General features: G+C 36.1%; 1 protein-coding gene across 1 annotated transcript in view; it reads left to right on the top strand.

Annotated features, from left to right (window-relative positions):
* Positions 1-26,950, top strand: part of NRG4 (neuregulin 4) — a 79,274-nt gene extending 52,324 nt beyond the window's left edge. The window contains exons 3-5 of the mRNA XM_047075666.1: positions 14,392-14,541; positions 23,146-23,295; positions 26,863-26,950. Of these exons, the coding sequence (XP_046931622.1) occupies positions 14,392-14,541; positions 23,146-23,295; positions 26,863-26,950 (388 nt within the window). The remainder of the gene's footprint in view (positions 1-14,391; positions 14,542-23,145; positions 23,296-26,862) is intronic.
* Positions 26,951-27,158: the final 208 nt, after the last annotated feature.

The following is a 27,158-nucleotide window of genomic DNA, read 5'->3' as shown; positions in this document are numbered from 1 at the left end:
ATGAAGTCTTTGACCAATTAGGCCCTTTTACTTGGGATGCTAAGTTACTTGGAAAAGCACTGTCGTAAAATGGTAAGCCTTAGGTTGTATTGCGTGGGTAAATGCTGTAACTGCCCAAATATATATGCAATTCCAAAAGTTTTAATGTTTTGGGATAAGGTCATCACTTAATATTCTGATTACCTGAAGTGTTATGTGTCACAGAAATAACCGAATTTCTTTGTTAATTGCATCATAACGAACTCTCATCAGATCTTTAACAGTGTCCATTTCTGAGATTTTGTCATTTATAATTGTTCTTATTCTCTCACAAAAGTGTTTCTTCTTCAAGGAGATTTATAAAAAGGACTTTTAGGACAAATACAGGTATTTGACATCTTTAAGGTTAATACTAAAATGGGTAAGAATTTCCAGAGCTAAAAAGCTGCATTCAAACTGAACAAGAATTAGGAACATGGGACTAAATGAACTGAGGAAGATTACAGTTTTGTGACTCTTGTTGGAAATATTGCTGGCTCTCTAATGTTTGCTTTTCCAGATTAAGGAGACTTTCTCTTAAGATATGTCATAACATGTCATAAAGAAGTGTCATAAAGTATTCATTTGTAAACTGAAGCATTTATCTTTTCTCTCAACCTAAACCCTCTGAAATTCAAAAACTCTCAGTGAGTATTCTTTCTTTCATTGCAATTACAATTGTTTGCATAAATTCATTAAGAATCTGTTCATCTTGGGGCGCCTGGGTGGCGCAGTCGGTTAAGCGTCCGACTTCAGCCAGGTCATGATCTCACGGTCCGTGGGTTCGAGCCCCGCATCGGGCTCTGGGCTGATGGCCCAGAGCCTGGAGCCTGTTTCCGATTCTGTGTCTCCCTCTCTCTCTGCCCCTCCCCCGTTCATGCTCTGTCTCGCTCTGTCCCAAAAATAAATAAAAAACGTTGAAAAAAAATTAAAAAAAAAAAAGAATCTGTTCATCTTGTAACAGGTCACCATTGGAAATACTGGTTATTTTACCAAAGCTTTGACTGGAATGTCATATTTGAGAGTGACATGCATAGATTCAGATATGACCAGACAGCTTTAAGGAACTCGGGGTGACTTTATGAAACATGGAGCCATAAAGGAAATGTTGGCCTGATACCTTGCTTACAGAGCTCCCAGCAGCCTCACCAGGTGAATAAAGAAGGTCACTTCCTGGCAGGTGCAAGAACCTAAGGATACCTTGGGGACCTGGTGAAGAGGAATTCGCCCAATTCTACAGGTATTGCAGGCCTGTCCGATGGCAAGTATTTGGCTTGGCTTCTGGCCTGGAGAAGCTACTAAAAAGTTCAACCTGGAAATTCCTTATAAAAGTTTCCAGCAAAGCAAACTTTAAAGATCCTCATGATCAATCGCTATTCTTGCTGAGCTTATGTAAATAATTAGGCCAGGTTTGTTAAGACTGGGTTTGTTCTACAAATGCATTGGTCTCAATTTGGCTATCTCTGGAAATGGGGGTTTTTAGAGAGAAAAACTATGTTTCAACAATGCACTGTTATGGATGTTAAATTCTAGTTACGATTGTCTTTAAATGTTTGCTGTTTTCCTAAGCTAGACAACTTGAGGTAAACGTCAGAAAAATTGTCCACAGTATTTCATGTATAGACAGTCTTCTGTGCTTGTTATTCTGTGAGGATAGTAATAAAACCCCATGGGCACAAGATTATTTAAACAATTGGAAGACGGGATGGATCTCTAAATATTCAAACCATATCCTCCCTAAACCAGATCTGACAATTACTAGAAACCCACCCAATATAAACCCAGGAGATCTGGTTTATTCCAAGAATGGGGCCACCCCTTTTGAAGACTTGGAGGTGGACTTTACAGATATACAACCAAGCAAAGGATTCAGGTACTTCCTTGTAATAACCTGCACATATTCAGGATGGGTCAAAGCCTTCCCAACAAGGATGGAATGAAGTCATGAGGTGGCTAAAGCTCTTCTACAGGAAATCGTGCCTTGATTTGGTCTGCTCCTAACCATACACAGTGACAATGGACCTGCATTTGTAGCGGGCATTATACAAAGCCTGACCAGGTCCCTCAACATTACCTGGAAACTGCAACATTCATCTTAGCCCTCTGAAGGTACCAACCCCTAGAGCTAAAGGGTGATGCTTACTGAAACAGATTTTTTTTGTTAAAAAAGGCATCAAAGGGGGGAATGTTGGGAAGATAAGTAAAGTTCTGCACCATAAGATGGCCGATGGGACTAACATAAGCTCTAGTTCTTAGCTTAGAGACTCCTCTTCCAGGTTCTTCCTGCTCTGTTTGCCATGCGTGTACAAACCACCATGAATGCAGAAGAGATAACGCTATAAATTATCTTTCCCACTTGTGTTCGGGGCTCAGATCTCTGGAGAAGGATCTTCTCTGAGCCCACTGGTGTAAAATAAAACGCTGATGCGCCAACATCTCTGAGTGCCGCTTGGTTTTTCCGCCAGGGATCCAGCCTGGTTCTGTAACAATATGGATATTGTTTTGTTTCATCGAATCACTAAGTTCTCTAATTCTCCCTTTATGATGTAATAATTTCCTTTCACTCTTTTTTTTTCAGCTTAAGTATTTTCCATAATTTTGTCTTCTGTATCACTGATTCTCTCTCTGCTTTTTCAATCCTTGTTGTGACTATATCCAGTTGGTTTTGCATCTCAGTTATAGCAATTTTTATTTTGTCCTGACTAGTTTTCAGGTGTTTGATCTCTGCAGCAAGAGTTTTTTCTGGTGTCTTCTAGGCTTTTTTTCAGGCCTAAATGTAGTCTTATGACTTTTTCTAAATTATTGTTCAGATATATTGCTAATATCCATTTTGAGCAAGTCTCTGGCTGTCATTTCTTCTTTTTGGGAGAATTTTTTGTGGGGAGAATCCTCCATCTTGTCATTTTGGCTAAATTTCTGTTTTTTGCGTGTTTTAAAAGCCTGTGATGTTTCCTGTACCTGGGAGTACTGCTATATTAAAAAAGGGTCATACACTATCCAAGGCCTGGCCCTTCAGGAAGTGTTTCTGGTGTATGCTGTGTGCACTCTGCTATTGTATTTTGGCTCCTCTTTCCCACGGTCAGTCCTCTGCAGAGCTCCTCCCTGCTTGTAGTGGGGGAGTGTTGGGACCTTTAACTAGGTGTGCTTTGATTTGTTTGTTCAAGTAAGCCTGGAGAAAGGGGGAAAATGAAAACCTGGTCCCAAAGAGAAAAGGAAAAGGAACAAATAATATGAAACAGAGAATCAAAAAACTGTAAGTCTATTCCAAAGAAAAAGAAAGGAAAAAAAAAAAAGAAGAAGAAAAGAAAAAAGAAACAGAAAAGAATAAAAAGAAGCCTGATCCAAAGAGAGAGAGAGAGAGAGAGAGAGAGAATATGAAATGAAAAAAAAAAAACAAAGAAACAAGAATGTATGAGCCTGATTCCAAAAGATAAAAGAGAAAGAACTGCAGGTGTCATTTTGGAGCACTTGATTTTCAGTGTACTTGGTGCATGGGGGATGCTCTCTGTGCTGGTATTGTGGAGGAGAGGCTCACTGTATTGGCTCAGAGTCAGTCAGTCTTGCCCCAGTAAATAAGCAGTTGCCCAGCACGTGGTGGAGTTGGGGGTAGGTGGGAGACGAGTTTGGTATAAATGCCCTCCTCCACTGGGGGCCTCTGTGTTGCTCTGATGTCCCACCATGTTGGTGTTGGAGTGAAATTGGTGCCACCCCAGTCTCTTGTCCCTGGACTGGGATCGCATACCCCTGCTGTTCTGGCAGCCCTCATAGAATAGCAAGGGCAGTCAGTTTACCCTGCATCACAATTCTCCTACATTTTTTCTTTGGCCTGAAGCTGGGACTCAAAACCTGAAGTCTTAGAGGACCACACAACATGCAGATCTGCTCCCCTCCTCTGGAGTATAGCTTTTCCAGGCTGTGTCTGAGGCTCTCTGTCCCTGAAAAATAGTCCTGTGCCTGCAGGGTGTGCAGAATCTATGGTGTAGCACTGCTAAAAGCAGCAAAGGTTATATTCCCTCTGGGTGCTCTTCTGTCCCCTGCTAATGAAAGGCCTTTGGCTGGCCCCTACAGGGTCTTTCATCCTTGGGGAGACGATATACCCTCTTCCAAAAGTATTCCAGGAAGGGGAATGTTCTCTCACAGTGGACCCTGGAGATCATCTCCTACACCTTAGTATGCACTCTGGGGCAACCCCCCTCCTCCCCAGGAGCATGTGCCACAGCTCCATTCTGGGAAAGTCTTGAACTTTGAAAACCTCAGAGTTTGAGCTCCAAATGCTCTTTCAAAAAAAATAAAATAAAATAAAACCTGCAACACTCAGCCCTAAGTACTTCTTGCTCCCCAGTCCATGGTCCAGAGAGGTTTTCCTCTTGTGCGAACCCGAGGCTGCCTTCTCTCAACCCTTTACTTTCTCTCCTTTTTGTCTCTCCATGGAAAGGGTTCCCTCCCCTCCACAGCACCTCCGTTTTTCTCTCTCCTAATTTACTTCCATGCACCTTTTACATGCCAAGCTGTAGATGGCTTTCCTGGGTGTTCAAGTGATCTGACCTCAATACAGCTGTATTGGAAAAGCCCAGGGTCCCCCTGATGAGGTTTTAGTGGGGTTCATGGGGTCCGCAGCTGACAGCCAAGAAATAGTTCTTTAAGACGTTTTTGGTGCAAAAAGTGATTTTATTGAAGTACCAGGACAGGACCCATGGGCAGAAAGAGCTGCCCTGGGACCATGAGGAGAGACTTGTTTTATACTATGGGGTTGGGGGAAGTAAAGTCCAGGGGAAGTTTCCAGTGAGGTTTCCATATGCTGAAGAAGACTCCCACTCCCAGGATACTGGAGGTCTAGCTATTGTCAAGCTAAGGTAGTTTTCCCTCTAGCAAAGCATTAGCATCAGGACTGTGGGGAGGTCCTGGGGAAACCTTTTACTCTGCCTGCCTCAAGTATTTGTCAATGGGCTGCAGGTTATAAGGAAATTTAGTTCTGTCTGCCATTTCCTTCTGCCTTTGTTTCCCACATCACTGTGGAGGGGTGATGTTGGGACTCCAGGAACCAGAGTCTATAAGTTTCTGAAGATGAGGCTATTGATAAGATTGCCTTTTTCTTGTAATTTACTAAGATACTTGTAAATAAATGGAGACTCAAGTCTTTCAGAACTATGATCTCTATCAGTTAGCCATTTGTTTTTCCCCTTTTCTTTGTTCTTGGGCAGCCAGGAGTGCCTGAGGAATATCACAAATATCCCACCTGTGGGTGGGGAGGGGGTGTTTGCGACAGCCTGTCAGCTTGCCTTATGCTCCCATCTCACCCCTACCCCTGCCATTGTTATGCCCAGAATTCGTGATCCCCAAAGACCGCCAGGGAGCCAAGTCCGACTTAAAGCAAAAGAGCCTTTATTCGAGCTAGCTCGAGCTCAATCCCCTACCTGCACTGACAGCAGCGGTGAGATACCGGGCAGAGAGAGCGAGTTTCAAAAGGACAAAGGTTTTATTGGGGCCTAGGGGCAGTTGGTGAGGTAATGGCTGTGGCCTCAGCCGACTGGCTGGGGAAGGGTCGGAGTCCTGTTAGGCAGGTGAGCGGGAGGTTACTCAAGGGGAGGAGGCGTGGTCAAGGTGAAGGACACAGAACAAGATGGAGTCGGCCGGCGTAGGCCCGCCTTTTCACCATCTTGATTCCTGGCCCAGTGTAACCTTTTAAACCAAATTTGAATTTCAGCTACTTTGAAGTTCATTTATTTTTATTGAATATAATTGCCATATAATGCTGTATTAGTTTCAGGTATACAACATAGTGATTAACAATTCTATACATTATGCAGCGGTCATCATGAAAAGTGTAATTATCTTCTGTCACCATACAAAGTTATTACAGTATTATTGACAATGTTCCCTATTCATTCCTATGACATATTAACTTTATAACTGGAAGTTCGTACCTCTTAATCCTCTTTACATATTTCACCTATCCTCCCTATCCCCCTCCCCTTTGGCAACACACCAGTTTGTTCTCTGTATTTATGACTGTTTGTTTTGTTTTTTTAGGTTCCACATTATAAGTGAAATCATATGGTTTTTGCCTTTGTCTGATTTATTTTACTTAGCATAATATCCTCTAGGTCCATCCATGTTGTTGTTGAATGGCAAGATTTCATTATTCTTTATGACTAAGTTATATTCCATTGTATATATCTACCACATCTTACTTATCCATTCCTCTATCTTTGGACACTTGGGCTGCTTCCATATCTTGGCTATTGTAAATAATGCTGCAATAAACATAGATGTGCATATATCTTTTTGAATTATTGTTTTTGTTTTCTTTGGGTAAATACCCAGTAGTGGAGTTACTAGATTATATGATATTTCTATTTTTAATTTTTTGAGGAAACTCCATACTGTTTTTCCCAGTGGCTTCACCAGTTTACATTCCAAACAACAGACCCCCACATCTTTGCCAATATTTGTTATTTCTTATTTTTTTTTAAATTTCTTTTTAATACTAGCTGTTTTGACAGGTATGAGATGATATCTCATTGTGGTTTTGATTTACATTCCCTGATGATTAGTGATTTTGGGAATCTTTTCACATGTCTGTTGACCACCTGTATGTCTTTGGAAAAAATGTCTATTAAGGTTCTCTGCCCATTTTCTAATTAGATTATTTGTTTGGTGTTGAGCTGTATGAATTTTTTTTTATATTTTAGGTATTTATATCATTTGCACATACCTTCTTCCCATTCAATGTGTTGCCTTTTTGTTTTGTTGATGATTTTATTCTCTGTGCAAAATTTTTTAGTTTGTTGTAGTCCCAATAGCTTGTGTTTTTTTTCCCCTTGCCTGAGGAGTGATATCTAGAAAATTGTTGTGGGACCCAAGGAATTTAACAAAAATCCCCTACCCTTGGACAAGCAGAGCAAGACTAACTCCATTTTGTGCTACACCCACCATCTCATGTATAACCCCCACATGACCTACTTATTGCTTAAGACACTCCCCCACCCTAGTCAAGCCGCTGAGCACACCCTTACTGGAAACCAGCTCATTTAGGAATGCGGAACCCCTAACTGCCAAAGAATGTAAACCCTGCCTTTTGTCTGCCAAACTTGTGCACCAATTCTGACCAGAGTGATAGGCTAGTTCAAACAGTTACTATAGGGTAAATTGTAATTCAATTGGCCACCTGCATGTGGACTGACATGACTATGCAACTTTCTGTGTGTGTTACAATCTCATTGGCCACTGGCCCCTATAAAACTGCTACGCCTCTTAACCTAGGGGTCCAAGTCCCTGCTCTGCTGTGTCGGGTATACTTGGCCCAAGCTTGAGCTTGCAAATAAACCCTCGTGCGTTTGCATCAGTATCGGCTCCTTGGTGGTCTCTCCGATTCAAAATCAGGGGCATTACATTGTTATGAAGGCTGATGTGTACGAGATTACTGCCTGTGTTTTCTTTCAGGATTTTTATGGTTTCAGGTCTTGAATTTTAATCCATTTTGAGTTTATTTTTGTGTCTGGTATAGGAAAATGGTTCAGTTTAATTCTTTGCATGGAGTGGTCCAGTTTTCCCAGCACCATTTGTTGGAGAGACTGTCTTTTTACCACTGTATGTTTTAGCTATTTGGATCTTGATAAATGGTATTTCCAAAATGGCACAAAAATAAAATTATCTGTTTATATTTTTACCTTCTAAACTTTCATATTCAAAGGAACTTCATTAAAACAGTTAATCATATTTCCCACATAATAAATTATTTGGAAATATAAAAGTAAGCTATGGCGTGCCTGGGTGGCTCAATCGGTTAAGTGTACAACTTCGGCTCAGGTCATAATCTAGTGGGTTCGTGAGTTCTAGCCCTGCATCAGGTTCTGTGCTGACAACTCGGAGCCTGGAGCCTACTTTGGATTCTGTGTCTCCTTCTCTCTGCCCCTCCCCCACTTGTGCTCTGTCTCTCTCTCTCTCTCTCTTAAAAATAAATAAACATTAAAAAAAATTTTTTTAAAGTAAGCTATATTGTGGGTATGTATATTTCTATTTTATAGGCATAAGAGAGTTGGCCCAACTCCAGAAAAAAAATGGGGGTCAGATCCATTCAATTTGGAGATAAAAGAATAATATAAAGAGTTTTGCTGATACAAGCACAGATTAATGCTATTAGTGCCTGAATATAGCTATGCTGAGCTGTCCTGCTAGTATTCAGGTGTCAACATTTCTTTAATGGACTTACATTGTAGTTATAAGAATTTATTGTAGTTTATAGCCTGGAATAAAAGCATGCTATTGTTTTTGAACTTCAACTGTGAATATTAACACGATAGGAAGAAAATATAGCATGTTTGAGATTTCCATGAACATTGTTCAGGTTTTCTTCACTTAAGAAATTTACATGGGACGGGGCGCCTGGGTGGCGCAGTCGGTTAAGCGTCCGACTTCAGCCAGGTCACGATCTCGCGGTCCGTGAGTTCGAGCCCCGCGTCGGGCTCTGTGCTGATGGCTCAGAGCCTGGAGCCTGTTTCCGATTCTGTGTCTCCCTCTCTCTCTGCCCCTCCCCCGTTCATGCTCTGTCTTTCTCTGTCCCAAAAATAAATAAACGTTGAAAAAAAAAATTTTTTTAGAACACCATTACAAAAGGGAAATATCCACCTTTGAAGCTTGTTTGCAAATGCATAAAACAGTTGCTCTGTTTAGTTATGCATTTTGTTAGCACTTTTCACAGTAATAATCTTATTTCTGATAGTGTTCATTAGAATACTCAACAGAAACAATTGATACATCTATCTTGATTTTACCATGCTTAGAACAAAACTTATAAGAGGATAAATCTTGAAACCTCACATTTTTCCAGATCAGACACTATGCTTATCAAACATGGTGGAATATGGTTATGAAACAGTGGAAGCATTCCTTCTCTCTTAGGTCTCCTTATCTTCTGAGTTTGTCTTAGTGATTTGTGTCATTTGTCCAAGAGTAGAAATGATTCTTCAGAGCTAACTTGGGTTAGCTTATTGCTGTTCTAGGAAGCACAGTGCCAATGAAAGACAATATATATCTTTAAATCTCCTTCATTTTCTTATTTGTTGCATAATGAAGTTGTATCAGATTATGCATTTGCTTATGAATTTCCCTTACCCTTTTAGTGTCTTTATTATCCACCATTTCCATTAGAAGACAACTGAAAAATATTCCCATTTCTCATCAGTAAGATTTCATTTTCAGTGTAGGAATACCATGCAAAGTGACAATTGTGACTTTTGCCTAGCTCTAATACTTAACTTCTTTTGTCAGGAAGTGAACTGATGCTGGCTTTTCTTTGTCTTATTCCAAGTTGGGGCATGAGATTTTCCCTGCATTAGAAGGTTGTTGAGACCTGAAGCCTGGGAAGGTAAGATGCCAGCATGAATATTGTCCACTTAGAACTGTGGTTGAATTGAGTGTCCGGTGATTTACGAGCATAAGTCATTCCAGCTGTTCCCAGTTTATAAGCTCACCATTTGTTCACATGTTTCCTTCATTCATTGTGCCTTAGCTTGTTTTAGTAAATAAAATACTTCAATATTTCAGTGATTTGTTTAAGCTAAAAAAGTAGAACTTTTCACAATAAAACTATAACAATGCCCTACAAAATGACAAATGTGAATTCTTCTTTATGCAATGTTTTATCCATTTATATTCAGATTTAATTGGTAGTCCATTTCAGCATATGAATTATCTGGTTAATAGTCAATCTTGAAAGAGTCTAATAGATTTTGCTTTTAACTAAGGTTAGATTATACTTACACATATGAAGTGTAGTAATTATTTGTTTTTTGTGGTGCTAGTAATCATATAAATATAACATTAAACAAAATTTTTGCAGGATTGAATATTAATTAGCTAAGTATCTGTAGTGTTAAGAATCTAGTAAATACTTAATGAAGTTACCTTTATGGCACTAGTTAATAAAAGAGGAAAAGGTCATGAATTAGTCTTCCCTAATTGAGTTCTTGCTTCCAAAATTCCAGTAGGAGTTTCATAGGATGTTGGCGTGTTTGTGTATTATTTTATGTCCTGGACTACTAAAGGGGTTCAAGCTCATGTTGTCGGTTCATATTTCTTGATGGATTTCTTTCATATTTCTTTCATGGATTTCAGGTTGAACTTTTATTATGCTACAGAGTATTGGTCAATGTAATTCAATTTTGGCGTGTGCCAATATTGTACTTTTGCTTTCCAGAATAGATTATTCCAAGTAAAGTGATATTGACATTGAGTCTCCACTTGGTTAGTGAGCTATTCTATAATACAAACTTGTTTCTGAGAAATATTTACTACTACTACTAATAATAAACAGTAGCATTTATTGGTTGTCATGCTCTTAACCTTTTCTGGCTATAATTTTTCTTAGGCATTATATTCCCTATAGTCCAATATGAGATGTAAACATGGTCTTTATAAAGTCACTAATTTCAGTTCCATTTGTATAGTGTGTTTCAACATTCAAAGCACTTTTAGACATTGTTTGATTCTGACAATAGCCCTATGAAATAGCTAAAGCAGGTGTTGTTATTTTGATTTTACAGGATCTTAAGAGAGTTTGAGTGACTTGTACAAGGTCACACAGCCAACAAGCACAAGTGTGGGTTCAAGAAATTAGTTTTTTCTAGCTCATAGTTGAATACTCTTTCTTGAAGCTAAATGCACTATATTTGTTTACATGATTAAAAACTTGGTTCTTTTATTATGGTAAAGGTCTCTAATGTGTAACAACTTACTTTAAGTGCTATATAATCTAATGAATTTATTTCATGTGCAATGTACCATACATAGCCTCTGGTTTTAGGGAAAGACTATTGGTGGTATTCAGCCAGAAAACCAAATCATGACCGGATTTGGGGCTTGGGAGTTATATCTATTCCAGGTTTCATCTTTCAGTTCCAGGAGAATGTACATGATCTCCCTCACTAGGTAGACACTAGATGTCACAACTGTTTGCTACTTGGCGGTCTGTGCAGAAATGAGGTCCAGAAATAATTTAGCAATATAGTTGCATAAAGACTGAAGGCTACTTAGTTCTGTGTACTCAGTTCTGTGTAAAATGCTGGTGCAATACCTTACCTTTCTGTCTTGCTTCAACTAGTACTACCAGTTGTCTGGCTAGATCTTCTTAATTCACCCTCTTTACCCATAAAATAATTGGTTAAATGTCTGCCTGAAATTTCACTTTTATGTTGTAACTGAGGTTGTAGCATTTTCATAAATGAGCTTGAGCTTTAAAAGTGGAATCCAGGTGTGCCTTGCTGGTTCAGTTGGCTCAGTTGGTAGAGCATGCAGCTCTTGATCTTGGGGTCAGGAGTTTGATCTCTATGTTGGGTGCAGAGATTACTTAAAAAACTAAAAAATCTTAAAAAGAAAATCATAATCCATATACACACTCATTGGTAAGCTGTGTTTACTTTTTTGTATGATAAATATCTAAAAATTTAAAATTAATTTTTAGGTTAATCATTCCTACTTCTTCAACATAATATTTAAATTTCTCTTTGCCTTTCTCTAAATTCTAATATGACTAGTTAAAAAATAACAGGATTTTTTTTTCTTGACCTTGCTTTATTTAAAGATAGCAACATGTTTTTACTTTCCCACAAGCGTATATGTTTGCTTTGCCCTGCTGTAAGACCACAGAACAACACTCTAGTGTTGATTTCCTTTATATTCCTTTTTGTTTGTTTATCACCTGATCTGACCGCTCAATGTCTATTATACCATTCCCCTGACTCCTTTCAACTCAAAGTTTTTATCGTCCAGGTAAAACATTTTTAGTTAGTTCCATCACCTAGTTTGTCATCTTCCTTCAAGTTCAATCTTACCTAACCTTGAGCAGCATTAAGAAATTTGAGTAATGAATTTATAGGCTTTTAAGAAATCCTACTTATGAAGAAGAATTATGCTGTCTCATTTCTGGATTTATTTCTTTAGGGTTCTAATTATCTTTTCTAGAGTAGAAACTGAGCCCCATTTGCACATTATTTCTAAACTTATTTTAAAGCTACGACACTGGGTGGGAGGGAGGGGAGAGTGGGTGATGGGTATTGAGGAGGACACCTTTTGGGATGAGCACTGGGTGTTGTATGGAAACCAATTTGACAATAAATTTCATTAAAAAATAAATAAATAAATAAAGCTATGACACCAACTTTCTTTCAGTAGCTAAGCCTTTTCCTTAAAAACCTTCAGAAGTCACAAATAATTGTTATTTATCTTCTAATTCTAAATTTAGAATTCTAATTTTAAAAATTAAAGAAGCTAGAGGAGTTTTTCCTCTTTTTTTTTTTTTTTTTTTTTTGGTCATTTTAGAGATACTTTGGCCAACTAAATTTAGAACCTAGTTTTTGTTTTTGTTTTTTTACTGTGTGGAATGCCCCTTTCCTTTGGTTATTTTGTGATGATATATGTATCAGTTTTTATGACAGTTGCTATGTTGACATTCCAGGTAGTGTGTGTGTGTGTGTGTGTGTGTGTCTATTTATTCCCCTTTGAGGAGTGGGATGTGGAGTTATAGGAGAAAGAAGTTATTTTCATTACTTTTTTTTCTCTTCACATTTATTTATTTGACTCAGTCTATGGAAAAAAAAGTATTTTCTATTTTATTAGATAATTGTGTTTTCCCCAAATAATTTTATTGCCACTTCAGTTTTCCACTCATGTTATTTCCTTACCTTTTTTTCCTGTGTCTCAGCTCCATCTTTACAGTAGTTTGAGAGAATTGAGACTGCTTTTTTGCTCAAACTGATACTCTATAACCAGTAATGCTACCGCCGCACAGTGGGTAGGGTTTGGGATTAATAAACCATCTTTCATATTTAAGTAAGATATCTCATTTAAGTAAGATTGATATATCTTGTACTATATCTTGATCTTTTCTTATATCTATGTATATTATTAGTGTATCACATTAGTTATCAAAACTTTGTTAGTAATTAGTTCACTAAGGTGGGAGAAAGGAGATAGATCAACATTTCTAGTTTTGGTAATACCAGCTTAAAGAAGAAAAACACACACACACACACACATATATAATGTACACATATACACACTTTTTTATACATGTACATGCCCATGCATACATACACTCATACACATATATTTTTTTACACTGAATTATTGCTAAGTGAAATTTACTCCATAACTTCTTAGGTTTATTAAACAATGTATACCATTATTTATTTTAACTGCAACTACAAAATAATGAAATTGATTTGGTGCCAAACAGTGTCATTCTTATTAATCCATATCAATCTCTGTGTTTTTTTTAAAGTTAAAAAAATTTTTAAATGTTTTTATTACTTATTTTTGAAAGAGAGATAGAGGAGAGTAGGGGAAGGGCAAAGAGAGAGGGAGACACAGAATCTGAAGCAGGCTCCAGGCTCTGAGCTGTCAGCACAGAGTCCGATGCAGGGCTTGAACCCATGAACAGTGAGATCATGACCTGAGCCGAAGTCAGATGCTGAATGGACTGAGCCACACAGGCGCCCCTCAATCTCTGTGTTTTATAATTCTTTGAACATATTAATAGGGTAAAAGGAACTGATTTATAATATGAAAGATTATAGTCCTTTGCCGTATAGTTTTAAGGAGCTGAAAGTAATTGCCTTTAAAATATTTGGTTGGCAGAAGTACCTGGCTGGTTTAGTTGGTAGAGCATGTGACTCTTGATCTCAGGGTTGTGAGTTTAAGCCCCACATTCAGTATAGAGCCTACATAAAAAAATAAAATTTGCCATAAAATATTTGGTTGGCAAGTGAAAATATAAAAAATATTCTAGAAAAGGAAATTATAGGAAATAGAACTACCAGATATTAAAACATATTATAAAGTAACCATGTTGAAGCAGTGTAGTAGAACATTAGATGTGTAGAACATGGAAGAATAGAAAGAAATGTTCTTTATATAGATTTGACATGTTAACAGAGGCCCTATTAAGCAGTAGGAAAGGGAATGATTATTTAATAAGTAGGGTGAGAATCAGCAGTTAGCAATATTGTAGAAAAGTACATTTAAACCCGCATCTATACTGGATGTAACAAAATAAATCTCAGATAAATTTAAGTGTAGATAATTACATTATTGAAAATCTAGAAGATAAGAGGACTTAATATGTTTTAATTTCTCTGGAGTTTCTAAGCACTGAGAAAACCAGAAAAGGAAGATTAGAAAGATTAGATTGCATATGCTAATGTGTTTTATTATAACTGTAGCTCTGTGAACATTATAGGAAAGCATGCCTACTTTATATTCACAACCTGAAAAATTAGTCTTCTTTACTCTTCATACCAGCTGGAAACCTTTTGTTTTCTATATTAGTTAATGGAACAGAGAATGCAGTTCTTTACCTAAAATTTTATTCTGTAGATGCACTGAAAATTATACAGGAGCTCGTTGTGAAGAGGTTTTTCTCCCAAGCTCCAGCATCCAAACTAAAAGTGACCTGTTTGCAGCTTTTGTGTCATTGACTATTCTTCTAGGAACTCTTATCATTGGAGCCCTCTACTTCCTTTTCAGGTAACCAAAATAGAAACATACTTTTGAAAAGAAAAAAGTAATGCATAAAGTAGTTTTTCTACTAAATAACTAATATGCCCTTTGGATCTAGATATTTTTACAGATAGTGATTTCTATTTAAAGTTCTCTAATACAGTTGTTGTTATTAAATTAATAAGTCATTTTGAAAGTATCTTAAATAGTCTCTATTTGTTCTTTGTTACTGACATCAAGCATTGATTTCTGTAAACTAATTAGGTAGACCCACATTCACTAAAGTAATCATGCCAAAGCACCTAAATATTAGGGCGAGGTCTATTTAAAGTACATTTTGAATGTGAAAGGAAGGAAACAACTTATGCAACATTGTAAATATGAATTTAAGGCCTGTGGTTAATATCTAGGATTAATTCTTCATTTAGTGCCTACTATGTGCTAGGCATTGTGCTAAGAATAAAGAATACAATAGTGGGGAATCTACTTCCAAAGCCAAGAGCACACTGTATACACTGTATGTTAGCTAACTTGACAATACATTATATTAAAAAAAAAAAAGAATACAATAGTGAACAAGACAGACATGTTCCCTAGTTGTAGAGACTTAAATCAACTTGGAGAGAGACAAATAAGGAGGCAGTTAATTTGGGAAGACTTGTAACTCATAAGACAAAAGGAAAAATTACTCATATGAAGCAATAAAATGTGGTGGAGATTACTTTCATTTATTAGTTTTGGTCTTCACCTTTTTCTGGAATTTTATGAAAATAATAAATATAGAATTTATAAGTTTAGGAGTTATCTGGTATTATAACTCTCATTACTACTATTTATTAAGTGCACACTGTAATACTTGTGAAATACTTTTAATACTATGTTCTTGTAATACTTGTGAAAATGGAGCTGCGGGTAATAATAAAAGAGATGCAAAAGGGCTTAAGAAGTTTATATTCTAGGAAAGGTTTTATATATATGTAAAATTATATTTCATAAAATCCTCCTTTCTGAATTACTTTATACCATAGAGTAATTAAAAGTTGGAGAGAGACTGCTCTTTTAAAACATATAATTACATATTTTATTCTAAAATATATCATTTAAGCAATCTCATGTTTTACTTCAGATAAAAAAAATTCAATAGAAACCCATTGTATCAGATTGTATTTTCCCAAAGATGGCTACAATATCTCTCATTCCCACATGCTGTTCTAACCCTATTTAACCTTAATTACCTCCCTAAAAGTTCTGTCTCCAAACATACTTACATTAGGAATAAGTGCTTCAATTTGTGAATTCTGGGAGATAGAGTGTAACCTGTAATGGCTAGTATGTGTGTTAGCATTCTCCATACAAATAGAACCAATAGAATGTGCAGAGAGACAGATTTATTTTAAGGAATTGGCTTATTAAGTTGTGGAGGCTGGCATGTCAATAGTCTTCATGGTGGCCTGGCAGACAGGAGACTCAGAGAATAGTGAGTGTTGCAGTTCAGCTCTGAAGGCTATCTGCTGACACAATTTCTTCTTACTCAAAAGAGGTCAGTCTTTGTTCTTTTTAAGGCCTTAGACTGATTAGATGAAGCCCACCCCCGTCATGGAAGGCAATCTGCTTTACTCAAAATACATAGATTTAAAAATTAATTTAAAAAAAACACTCTTATAGAAACATCCAGAATAATGTTTGACCAAATATCTGGGCACCATGGCCCAGCCAGGTTGATACCTAAAATTAATCATCACAGTATGAACAAAAAAATTATGAGCCAAGGGACGCCTGGGTGCCTCAGTTGATTAAGCATTGGCCTCTTGATCTTAGCTCAGGTCTTGATCTCAAGGTAGTGAATTTAAGCCCCACATTGGGCTCTGCACTGGGCATGAAGCCTACTTAAAAAAAAAAAAAAAAAAAAGGAAAATTATGAGCCAATCTTATTCATTTAACCTAGATATAAAAGATTAAAAATTAGCAAACCAAGTTCAGTAATGTATTAAAAAACTATGATCTTGGAATTATTCCATTATTATAAGAACACAAAGTTGGTATAAAGTTATTAACTAATGTATTTTATCTAGTTTGTATATTAAAAGAGAAAAATCTTTTTTTAAATGTTTATTTACTTTTGAGAGAGATAGAGACAGAGAGAGAGCAAGCTGGGGAGGGGCAGAGAGAGAGACACACACACACAGAATCTGAAGCAGGCCCCAGGCTCCAAGCTGTCAGCACAGATCCTGATGCGGAGCTTGAACCCATAGAACGTGAGATCGTGACCTGAGCCAAAATCGGATGCTTAACCGACTCAGCCATCCAGGCACCCCACATCCTTACCATTCTTAAAGAAAATAGCATTCTTGAAAATTTTTCAGATAGGGTTGCAATATGTTTGAAATTGTGTATTTCCCATTTTTGAATGAGAACATAAGCAGAGTCATGGCCTTAACGATGCCAAGAATAGAATTAATTTGAAAATGAGTCACTATTGCTTATAGAAGCTACATTTATGATTTGGGCTCATATGTATTGACCAAATGAAATGTATTTGTCAGAGTGGTGCTTTCAAGAATGAAACCAAGTCTGTTTACTAAAATAGTTTTTGGGTCCATTAGTGGTTGAAATTGCTTTAAATGTGGGTCTTTTGAGGGGTGCCTGGGTGGCGCAGTCGGTTAAGCGTCCGACTTCAGCCAGGTCACGATCTCGCGGTCCGGGAGTTCGAGCCCTGCGTCGGGCTCTGGGCTGATGGCTCGGAGCCTGGAGCCTGTTTCCGATTCTGTGTCTCCCTCTCTCTCTGCCCCTCCCCCGTTCATGCTCTGTCTTTCTCTGTCCCAAAAATAAATAAACGTTGAAAAAAAAATTTTTTTTAGAACACCATTACAAAAGGGAAATATCCACCTTTGAAGCTTGTTTGCAAATGCATAAAACAGTTGCTCTGTTTAGTTATGCATTTTGTTAGCACTTTTCACAGTAATAATCTTATTTCTGATAGTGTTCATTAGAATACTCAACAGAAACAATTGATACATCTATCTTGATTTTACCATGCTTAGAACAAAACTTATAAGAGGATAAATCTTGAAACCTCACATTTTTCCAGATCAGACACTATGCTTATCAAACATGGTGGAATATGGTTATGAAACAGTGGAAGCATTCCTTCTCTCTTAGGTCTCCTTATCTTCTGAGTTTGTCTTAGTGATTTGTGTCATTTGTCCAAGAGTAGAAATGATTCTTCAGAGCTAACTTGGGTTAGCTTATTGCTGTTCTAGGAAGCACAGTGCCAATGAAAGACAATATATATCTTTAAATCTCCTTCATTTTCTTATTTGTTGCATAATGAAGTTGTATCAGATTATGCATTTGCTTATGAATTTCCCTTACCCTTTTAGTGTCTTTATTATCCACCATTTCCATTAGAAGACAACTGAAAAATATTCCCATTTCTCATCAGTAAGATTTCATTTTCAGTGTAGGAATACCATGCAAAGTGACAATTGTGACTTTTGCCTAGCTCTAATACTTAACTTCTTTTGTCAGGAAGTGAACTGATGCTGGCTTTTCTTTGTCTTATTCCAAGTTGGGGCATGAGATTTTCCCTGCATTAGAAGGTTGTTGAGACCTGAAGCCTGGGAAGGTAAGATGCCAGCATGAATATTGTCCACTTAGAACTGTGGTTGAATTGAGTGTCCGGTGATTTACGAGCATAAGTCATTCCAGCTGTTCCCAGTTTATAAGCTCACCATTTGTTCACATGTTTCCTTCATTCATTGTGCCTTAGCTTGTTTTAGTAAATAAAATACTTCAATATTTCAGTGATTTGTTTAAGCTAAAAAAGTAGAACTTTTCACAATAAAACTATAACAATGCCCTACAAAATGACAAATGTGAATTCTTCTTTATGCAATGTTTTATCCATTTATATTCAGATTTAATTGGTAGTCCATTTCAGCATATGAATTATCTGGTTAATAGTCAATCTTGAAAGAGTCTAATAGATTTTGCTTTTAACTAAGGTTAGATTATACTTACACATATGAAGTGTAGTAATTATTTGTTTTTTGTGGTGCTAGTAATCATATAAATATAACATTAAACAAAATTTTTGCAGGATTGAATATTAATTAGCTAAGTATCTGTAGTGTTAAGAATCTAGTAAATACTTAATGAAGTTACCTTTATGGCACTAGTTAATAAAAGAGGAAAAGGTCATGAATTAGTCTTCCCTAATTGAGTTCTTGCTTCCAAAATTCCAGTAGGAGTTTCATAGGATGTTGGCGTGTTTGTGTATTATTTTATGTCCTGGACTACTAAAGGGGTTCAAGCTCATGTTGTCGGTTCATATTTCTTGATGGATTTCTTTCATATTTCTTTCATGGATTTCAGGTTGAACTTTTATTATGCTACAGAGTATTGGTCAATGTAATTCAATTTTGGCGTGTGCCAATATTGTACTTTTGCTTTCCAGAATAGATTATTCCAAGTAAAGTGATATTGACATTGAGTCTCCACTTGGTTAGTGAGCTATTCTATAATACAAACTTGTTTCTGAGAAATATTTACTACTACTACTAATAATAAACAGTAGCATTTATTGGTTGTCATGCTCTTAACCTTTTCTGGCTATAATTTTTCTTAGGCATTATATTCCCTATAGTCCAATATGAGATGTAAACATGGTCTTTATAAAGTCACTAATTTCAGTTCCATTTGTATAGTGTGTTTCAACATTCAAAGCACTTTTAGACATTGTTTGATTCTGACAATAGCCCTATGAAATAGCTAAAGCAGGTGTTGTTATTTTGATTTTACAGGATCTTAAGAGAGTTTGAGTGACTTGTACAAGGTCACACAGCCAACAAGCACAAGTGTGGGTTCAAGAAATTAGTTTTTTCTAGCTCATAGTTGAATACTCTTTCTTGAAGCTAAATGCACTATATTTGTTTACATGATTAAAAACTTGGTTCTTTTATTATGGTAAAGGTCTCTAATGTGTAACAACTTACTTTAAGTGCTATATAATCTAATGAATTTATTTCATGTGCAATGTACCATACATAGCCTCTGGTTTTAGGGAAAGACTATTGGTGGTATTCAGCCAGAAAACCAAATCATGACCGGATTTGGGGCTTGGGAGTTATATCTATTCCAGGTTTCATCTTTCAGTTCCAGGAGAATGTACATGATCTCCCTCACTAGGTAGACACTAGATGTCACAACTGTTTGCTACTTGGCGGTCTGTGCAGAAATGAGGTCCAGAAATAATTTAGCAATATAGTTGCATAAAGACTGAAGGCTACTTAGTTCTGTGTACTCAGTTCTGTGTAAAATGCTGGTGCAATACCTTACCTTTCTGTCTTGCTTCAACTAGTACTACCAGTTGTCTGGCTAGATCTTCTTAATTCACCCTCTTTACCCATAAAATAATTGGTTAAATGTCTGCCTGAAATTTCACTTTTATGTTGTAACTGAGGTTGTAGCATTTTCATAAATGAGCTTGAGCTTTAAAAGTGGAATCCAGGTGTGCCTTGCTGGTTCAGTTGGCTCAGTTGGTAGAGCATGCAGCTCTTGATCTTGGGGTCAGGAGTTTGATCTCTATGTTGGGTGCAGAGATTACTTAAAAAACTAAAAAATCTTAAAAAGAAAATCATAATCCATATACACACTCATTGGTAAGCTGTGTTTACTTTTTTGTATGATAAATATCTAAAAATTTAAAATTAATTTTTAGGTTAATCATTCCTACTTCTTCAACATAATATTTAAATTTCTCTTTGCCTTTCTCTAAATTCTAATATGACTAGTTAAAAAATAACAGGATTTTTTTTTCTTGACCTTGCTTTATTTAAAGATAGCAACATGTTTTTACTTTCCCACAAGCGTATATGTTTGCTTTGCCCTGCTGTAAGACCACAGAACAACACTCTAGTGTTGATTTCCTTTATATTCCTTTTTGTTTGTTTATCACCTGATCTGACCGCTCAATGTCTATTATACCATTCCCCTGACTCCTTTCAACTCAAAGTTTTTATCGTCCAGGTAAAACATTTTTAGTTAGTTCCATCACCTAGTTTGTCATCTTCCTTCAAGTTCAATCTTACCTAACCTTGAGCAGCATTAAGAAATTTGAGTAATGAATTTATAGGCTTTTAAGAAATCCTACTTATGAAGAAGAATTATGCTGTCTCATTTCTGGATTTATTTCTTTAGGGTTCTAATTATCTTTTCTAGAGTAGAAACTGAGCCCCATTTGCACATTATTTCTAAACTTATTTTAAAGCTACGACACTGGGTGGGAGGGAGGGGAGAGTGGGTGATGGGTATTGAGGAGGACACCTTTTGGGATGAGCACTGGGTGTTGTATGGAAACCAATTTGACAATAAATTTCATTAAAAAATAAATAAATAAATAAAGCTATGACACCAACTTTCTTTCAGTAGCTAAGCCTTTTCCTTAAAAACCTTCAGAAGTCACAAATAATTGTTATTTATCTTCTAATTCTAAATTTAGAATTCTAATTTTAAAAATTAAAGAAGCTAGAGGAGTTTTTCCTCTTTTTTTTTTTTTTTTTTTTTTGGTCATTTTAGAGATACTTTGGCCAACTAAATTTAGAACCTAGTTTTTGTTTTTGTTTTTTTACTGTGTGGAATGCCCCTTTCCTTTGGTTATTTTGTGATGATATATGTATCAGTTTTTATGACAGTTGCTATGTTGACATTCCAGGTAGTGTGTGTGTGTGTGTGTGTGTGTGTCTATTTATTCCCCTTTGAGGAGTGGGATGTGGAGTTATAGGAGAAAGAAGTTATTTTCATTACTTTTTTTTCTCTTCACATTTATTTATTTGACTCAGTCTATGGAAAAAAAAGTATTTTCTATTTTATTAGATAATTGTGTTTTCCCCAAATAATTTTATTGCCACTTCAGTTTTCCACTCATGTTATTTCCTTACCTTTTTTTCCTGTGTCTCAGCTCCATCTTTACAGTAGTTTGAGAGAATTGAGACTGCTTTTTTGCTCAAACTGATACTCTATAACCAATAATGCTACCGCCGCACAGTGGGTAGGGTTTGGGATTAATAAACCATCTTTCATATTTAAGTAAGATATCTCATTTAAGTAAGATTGATATATCTTGTACTATATCTTGATCTTTTCTTATATCTATGTATATTATTAGTGTATCACATTAGTTATCAAAACTTTGTTAGTAATTAGTTCACTAAGGTGGGAGAAAGGAGATAGATCAACATTTCTAGTTTTGGTAATACCAGCTTAAAGAAGAAAAACACACACACACACACACATATATAATGTACACATATACACACTTTTTTATACATGTACATGCCCATGCATACATACACTCATACACATATATTTTTTTACACTGAATTATTGCTAAGTGAAATTTACTCCATAACTTCTTAGGTTTATTAAACAATGTATACCATTATTTATTTTAACTGCAACTACAAAATAATGAAATTGATTTGGTGCCAAACAGTGTCATTCTTATTAATCCATATCAATCTCTGTGTTTTTTTTAAAGTTAAAAAAATTTTTAAATGTTTTTATTACTTATTTTTGAAAGAGAGATAGAGGAGAGTAGGGGAAGGGCAAAGAGAGAGGGAGACACAGAATCTGAAGCAGGCTCCAGGCTCTGAGCTGTCAGCACAGAGTCCGATGCAGGGCTTGAACCCATGAACAGTGAGATCATGACCTGAGCCGAAGTCAGATGCTGAATGGACTGAGCCACACAGGCGCCCCTCAATCTCTGTGTTTTATAATTCTTTGAACATATTAATAGGGTAAAAGGAACTGATTTATAATATGAAAGATTATAGTCCTTTGCCGTATAGTTTTAAGGAGCTGAAAGTAATTGCCTTTAAAATATTTGGTTGGCAGAAGTACCTGGCTGGTTTAGTTGGTAGAGCATGTGACTCTTGATCTCAGGGTTGTGAGTTTAAGCCCCACATTCAGTATAGAGCCTACATAAAAAAATAAAATTTGCCATAAAATATTTGGTTGGCAAGTGAAAATATAAAAAATATTCTAGAAAAGGAAATTATAGGAAATAGAACTACCAGATATTAAAACATATTATAAAGTAACCATGTTGAAGCAGTGTAGTAGAACATTAGATGTGTAGAACATGGAAGAATAGAAAGAAATGTTCTTTATATAGATTTGACATGTTAACAGAGGCCCTATTAAGCAGTAGGAAAGGGAATGATTATTTAATAAGTAGGGTGAGAATCAGCAGTTAGCAATATTGTAGAAAAGTACATTTAAACCCGCATCTATACTGGATGTAACAAAATAAATCTCAGATAAATTTAAGTGTAGATAATTACATTATTGAAAATCTAGAAGATAAGAGGACTTAATATGTTTTAATTTCTCTGGAGTTTCTAAGCACTGAGAAAACCAGAAAAGGAAGATTAGAAAGATTAGATTGCATATGCTAATGTGTTTTATTATAACTGTAGCTCTGTGAACATTATAGGAAAGCATGCCTACTTTATATTCACAACCTGAAAAATTAGTCTTCTTTACTCTTCATACCAGCTGGAAACCTTTTGTTTTCTATATTAGTTAATGGAACAGAGAATGCAGTTCTTTACCTAAAATTTTATTCTGTAGATGCACTGAAAATTATACAGGAGCTCGTTGTGAAGAGGTTTTTCTCCCAAGCTCCAGCATCCAAACTAAAAGTGACCTGTTTGCAGCTTTTGTGTCATTGACTATTCTTCTAGGAACTCTTATCATTGGAGCCCTCTACTTCCTTTTCAGGTAACCAAAATAGAAACATACTTTTGAAAAGAAAAAAGTAATGCATAAAGTAGTTTTTCTACTAAATAACTAATATGCCCTTTGGATCTAGATATTTTTACAGATAGTGATTTCTATTTAAAGTTCTCTAATACAGTTGTTGTTATTAAATTAATAAGTCATTTTGAAAGTATCTTAAATAGTCTCTATTTGTTCTTTGTTACTGACATCAAGCATTGATTTCTGTAAACTAATTAGGTAGACCCACATTCACTAAAGTAATCATGCCAAAGCACCTAAATATTAGGGCGAGGTCTATTTAAAGTACATTTTGAATGTGAAAGGAAGGAAACAACTTATGCAACATTGTAAATATGAATTTAAGGCCTGTGGTTAATATCTAGGATTAATTCTTCATTTAGTGCCTACTATGTGCTAGGCATTGTGCTAAGAATAAAGAATACAATAGTGGGGAATCTACTTCCAAAGCCAAGAGCACACTGTATACACTGTATGTTAGCTAACTTGACAATACATTATATTAAAAAAAAAAAAGAATACAATAGTGAACAAGACAGACATGTTCCCTAGTTGTAGAGACTTAAATCAACTTGGAGAGAGACAAATAAGGAGGCAGTTAATTTGGGAAGACTTGTAACTCATAAGACAAAAGGAAAAATTACTCATATGAAGCAATAAAATGTGGTGGAGATTACTTTCATTTATTAGTTTTGGTCTTCACCTTTTTCTGGAATTTTATGAAAATAATAAATATAGAATTTATAAGTTTAGGAGTTATCTGGTATTATAACTCTCATTACTACTATTTATTAAGTGCACACTGTAATACTTGTGAAATACTTTTAATACTATGTTCTTGTAATACTTGTGAAAATGGAGCTGCGGGTAATAATAAAAGAGATGCAAAAGGGCTTAAGAAGTTTATATTCTAGGAAAGGTTTTATATATATGTAAAATTATATTTCATAAAATCCTCCTTTCTGAATTACTTTATACCATAGAGTAATTAAAAGTTGGAGAGAGACTGCTCTTTTAAAACATATAATTACATATTTTATTCTAAAATATATCATTTAAGCAATCTCATGTTTTACTTCAGATAAAAAAAATTCAATAGAAACCCATTGTATCAGATTGTATTTTCCCAAAGATGGCTACAATATCTCTCATTCCCACATGCTGTTCTAACCCTATTTAACCTTAATTACCTCCCTAAAAGTTCTGTCTCCAAACATACTTACATTAGGAATAAGTGCTTCAATTTGTGAATTCTGGGAGATAGAGTGTAACCTGTAATGGCTAGTATGTGTGTTAGCATTCTCCATACAAATAGAACCAATAGAATGTGCAGAGAGACAGATTTATTTTAAGGAATTGGCTTATTAAGTTGTGGAGGCTGGCATGTCAATAGTCTTCATGGTGGCCTGGCAGACAGGAGACTCAGAGAATAGTGAGTGTTGCAGTTCAGCTCTGAAGGCTATCTGCTGACACAATTTCTTCTTACTCAAAAGAGGTCAGTCTTTGTTCTTTTTAAGGCCTTAGACTGATTAGATGAAGCCCACCCCCGTCATGGAAGGCAATCTGCTTTACTCAAAATACATAGATTTAAAAATTAATTTAAAAAAAACACTCTTATAGAAACATCCAGAATAATGTTTGACCAAATATCTGGGCACCATGGCCCAGCCAGGTTGATACCTAAAATTAATCATCACAGTATGAACAAAAAAATTATGAGCCAAGGGACGCCTGGGTGCCTCAGTTGATTAAGCATTGGCCTCTTGATCTTAGCTCAGGTCTTGATCTCAAGGTAGTGAATTTAAGCCCCACATTGGGCTCTGCACTGGGCATGAAGCCTACTTAAAAAAAAAAAAAAAAAAAAGGAAAATTATGAGCCAATCTTATTCATTTAACCTAGATATAAAAGATTAAAAATTAGCAAACCAAGTTCAGTAATGTATTAAAAAACTATGATCTTGGAATTATTCCATTATTATAAGAACACAAAGTTGGTATAAAGTTATTAACTAATGTATTTTATCTAGTTTGTATATTAAAAGAGAAAAATCTTTTTTTAAATGTTTATTTACTTTTGAGAGAGATAGAGACAGAGAGAGAGCAAGCTGGGGAGGGGCAGAGAGAGAGACACACACACACAGAATCTGAAGCAGGCCCCAGGCTCCAAGCTGTCAGCACAGATCCTGATGCGGAGCTTGAACCCATAGAACGTGAGATCGTGACCTGAGCCAAAATCGGATGCTTAACCGACTCAGCCATCCAGGCACCCCACATCCTTACCATTCTTAAAGAAAATAGCATTCTTGAAAATTTTTCAGATAGGGTTGCAATATGTTTGAAATTGTGTATTTCCCATTTTTGAATGAGAACATAAGCAGAGTCATGGCCTTAACGATGCCAAGAATAGAATTAATTTGAAAATGAGTCACTATTGCTTATAGAAGCTACATTTATGATTTGGGCTCATATGTATTGACCAAATGAAATGTATTTGTCAGAGTGGTGCTTTCAAGAATGAAACCAAGTCTGTTTACTAAAATAGTTTTTGGGTCCATTAGTGGTTGAAATTGCTTTAAATGTGGGTCTTTTGAGGGGTGCCTGGGTGGCGCAGTCGGTTAAGCGTCCGACTTCAGCCAGGTCACGATCTCGCGGTCCGGGAGTTCGAGCCCTGCGTCGGGCTCTGGGCTGATGGCTCGGAGCCTGGAGCCTGTTTCCCATTCTGTGTCTCCCTCTCTCTCTGGCCCTCCCCCGTTCATGCTCTGTCTCTCTCTCTGTCCCAAAAATAAATAAACGTTGAAAAAAAAAATTTTTTTTAAATGTGGGTCTTTTGAAATTTAGTAACTAATTAGTGTGATCTTTGAATGAGGTCAAAAATGATACCTCACTAATGCTGAAATCTAGCCTAGAATCAGTAATGTTTCATGAGGAGGAATCAGGGTTTTTTAGAAGACACATTTCATTTTGCTGTGGTAAAATGGTTTTGAATTCATTTTCACTAATATATACTCTAAGCACTGACACTGAAAAAAATTAGAGCAAGTGTACATTTCAAAATCTTGTTTAATATTAAAAGTAGTTAAAAAAAACTCTCATGATCATCTGAATACAATTATAACCCACATTAATTGGCCAGATGACCTAAAAGATGGATGAACTACAACCTTAAAAAGGCACAAAATGAGGTTTTCAATGTCATTAATAGTGAGTAAAGCCACCCCATATCACAAATGTCTCGGCTAATAATGAAAACCTCTTTTAAAAGGGCAAAAACATTACACTAAACATTAAAACATTACAAAAACATTACATTAATAATAGCTTTCCAATTTCAAAGGAAAAGAACTAAGTGCATCATCAGCATCTGAAGTCCCCATAATGAACTCCCTGACTTGGTGGATTTGTTGAATAATGGGGCACAGTTTTAGGGCAGCCTTGTCAGTTTCAGGTAGTTCTGGAGAAGAAAATAGACCTCCAAATTTTCAAGTTTAAACTTCCCTCTGCTTTTCCACTTACCTGCTTTTTATTTGTGTGTTTCTTCTTTACTGTCAGGAAGGGCCACCTTCAGAGGGCCAGTTCAGTCCAGTATGATATCAACCTGGTAGAGACAAGCAGTACCAGTGCCCACCACAGTGAGTAAATTCAAAATAAAATGCTCGTTTTAAAGCCCTGGATGAGATTGTTGTTGTTACATGTAGAGATTTGGATCTATCCAAAAAGGTTGACTCAAGAAAACTTTTCTATGAGTTTTGACATTAAGATGGATTTCTTTTTCACATTAAAATGGATTTCTTATTAGCATGACACCAGTCATTTTTTCCCCCCAGAGAAAACCATGTTATCTCAGT

This window comes from Lynx rufus, unplaced genomic scaffold (assembly GCF_022079265.1).
Source record: "Lynx rufus isolate CCGP_SWC_20201006 ecotype Redwood Valley unplaced genomic scaffold, mLynRuf1.p SCAF_13, whole genome shotgun sequence".
NCBI classification, from domain to species: domain Eukaryota; kingdom Metazoa; phylum Chordata; class Mammalia; order Carnivora; family Felidae; genus Lynx; species Lynx rufus.
Note: the sequence above shows the minus strand (reverse complement) of the source record. Positions and strands in the feature narration are given on the sequence as shown.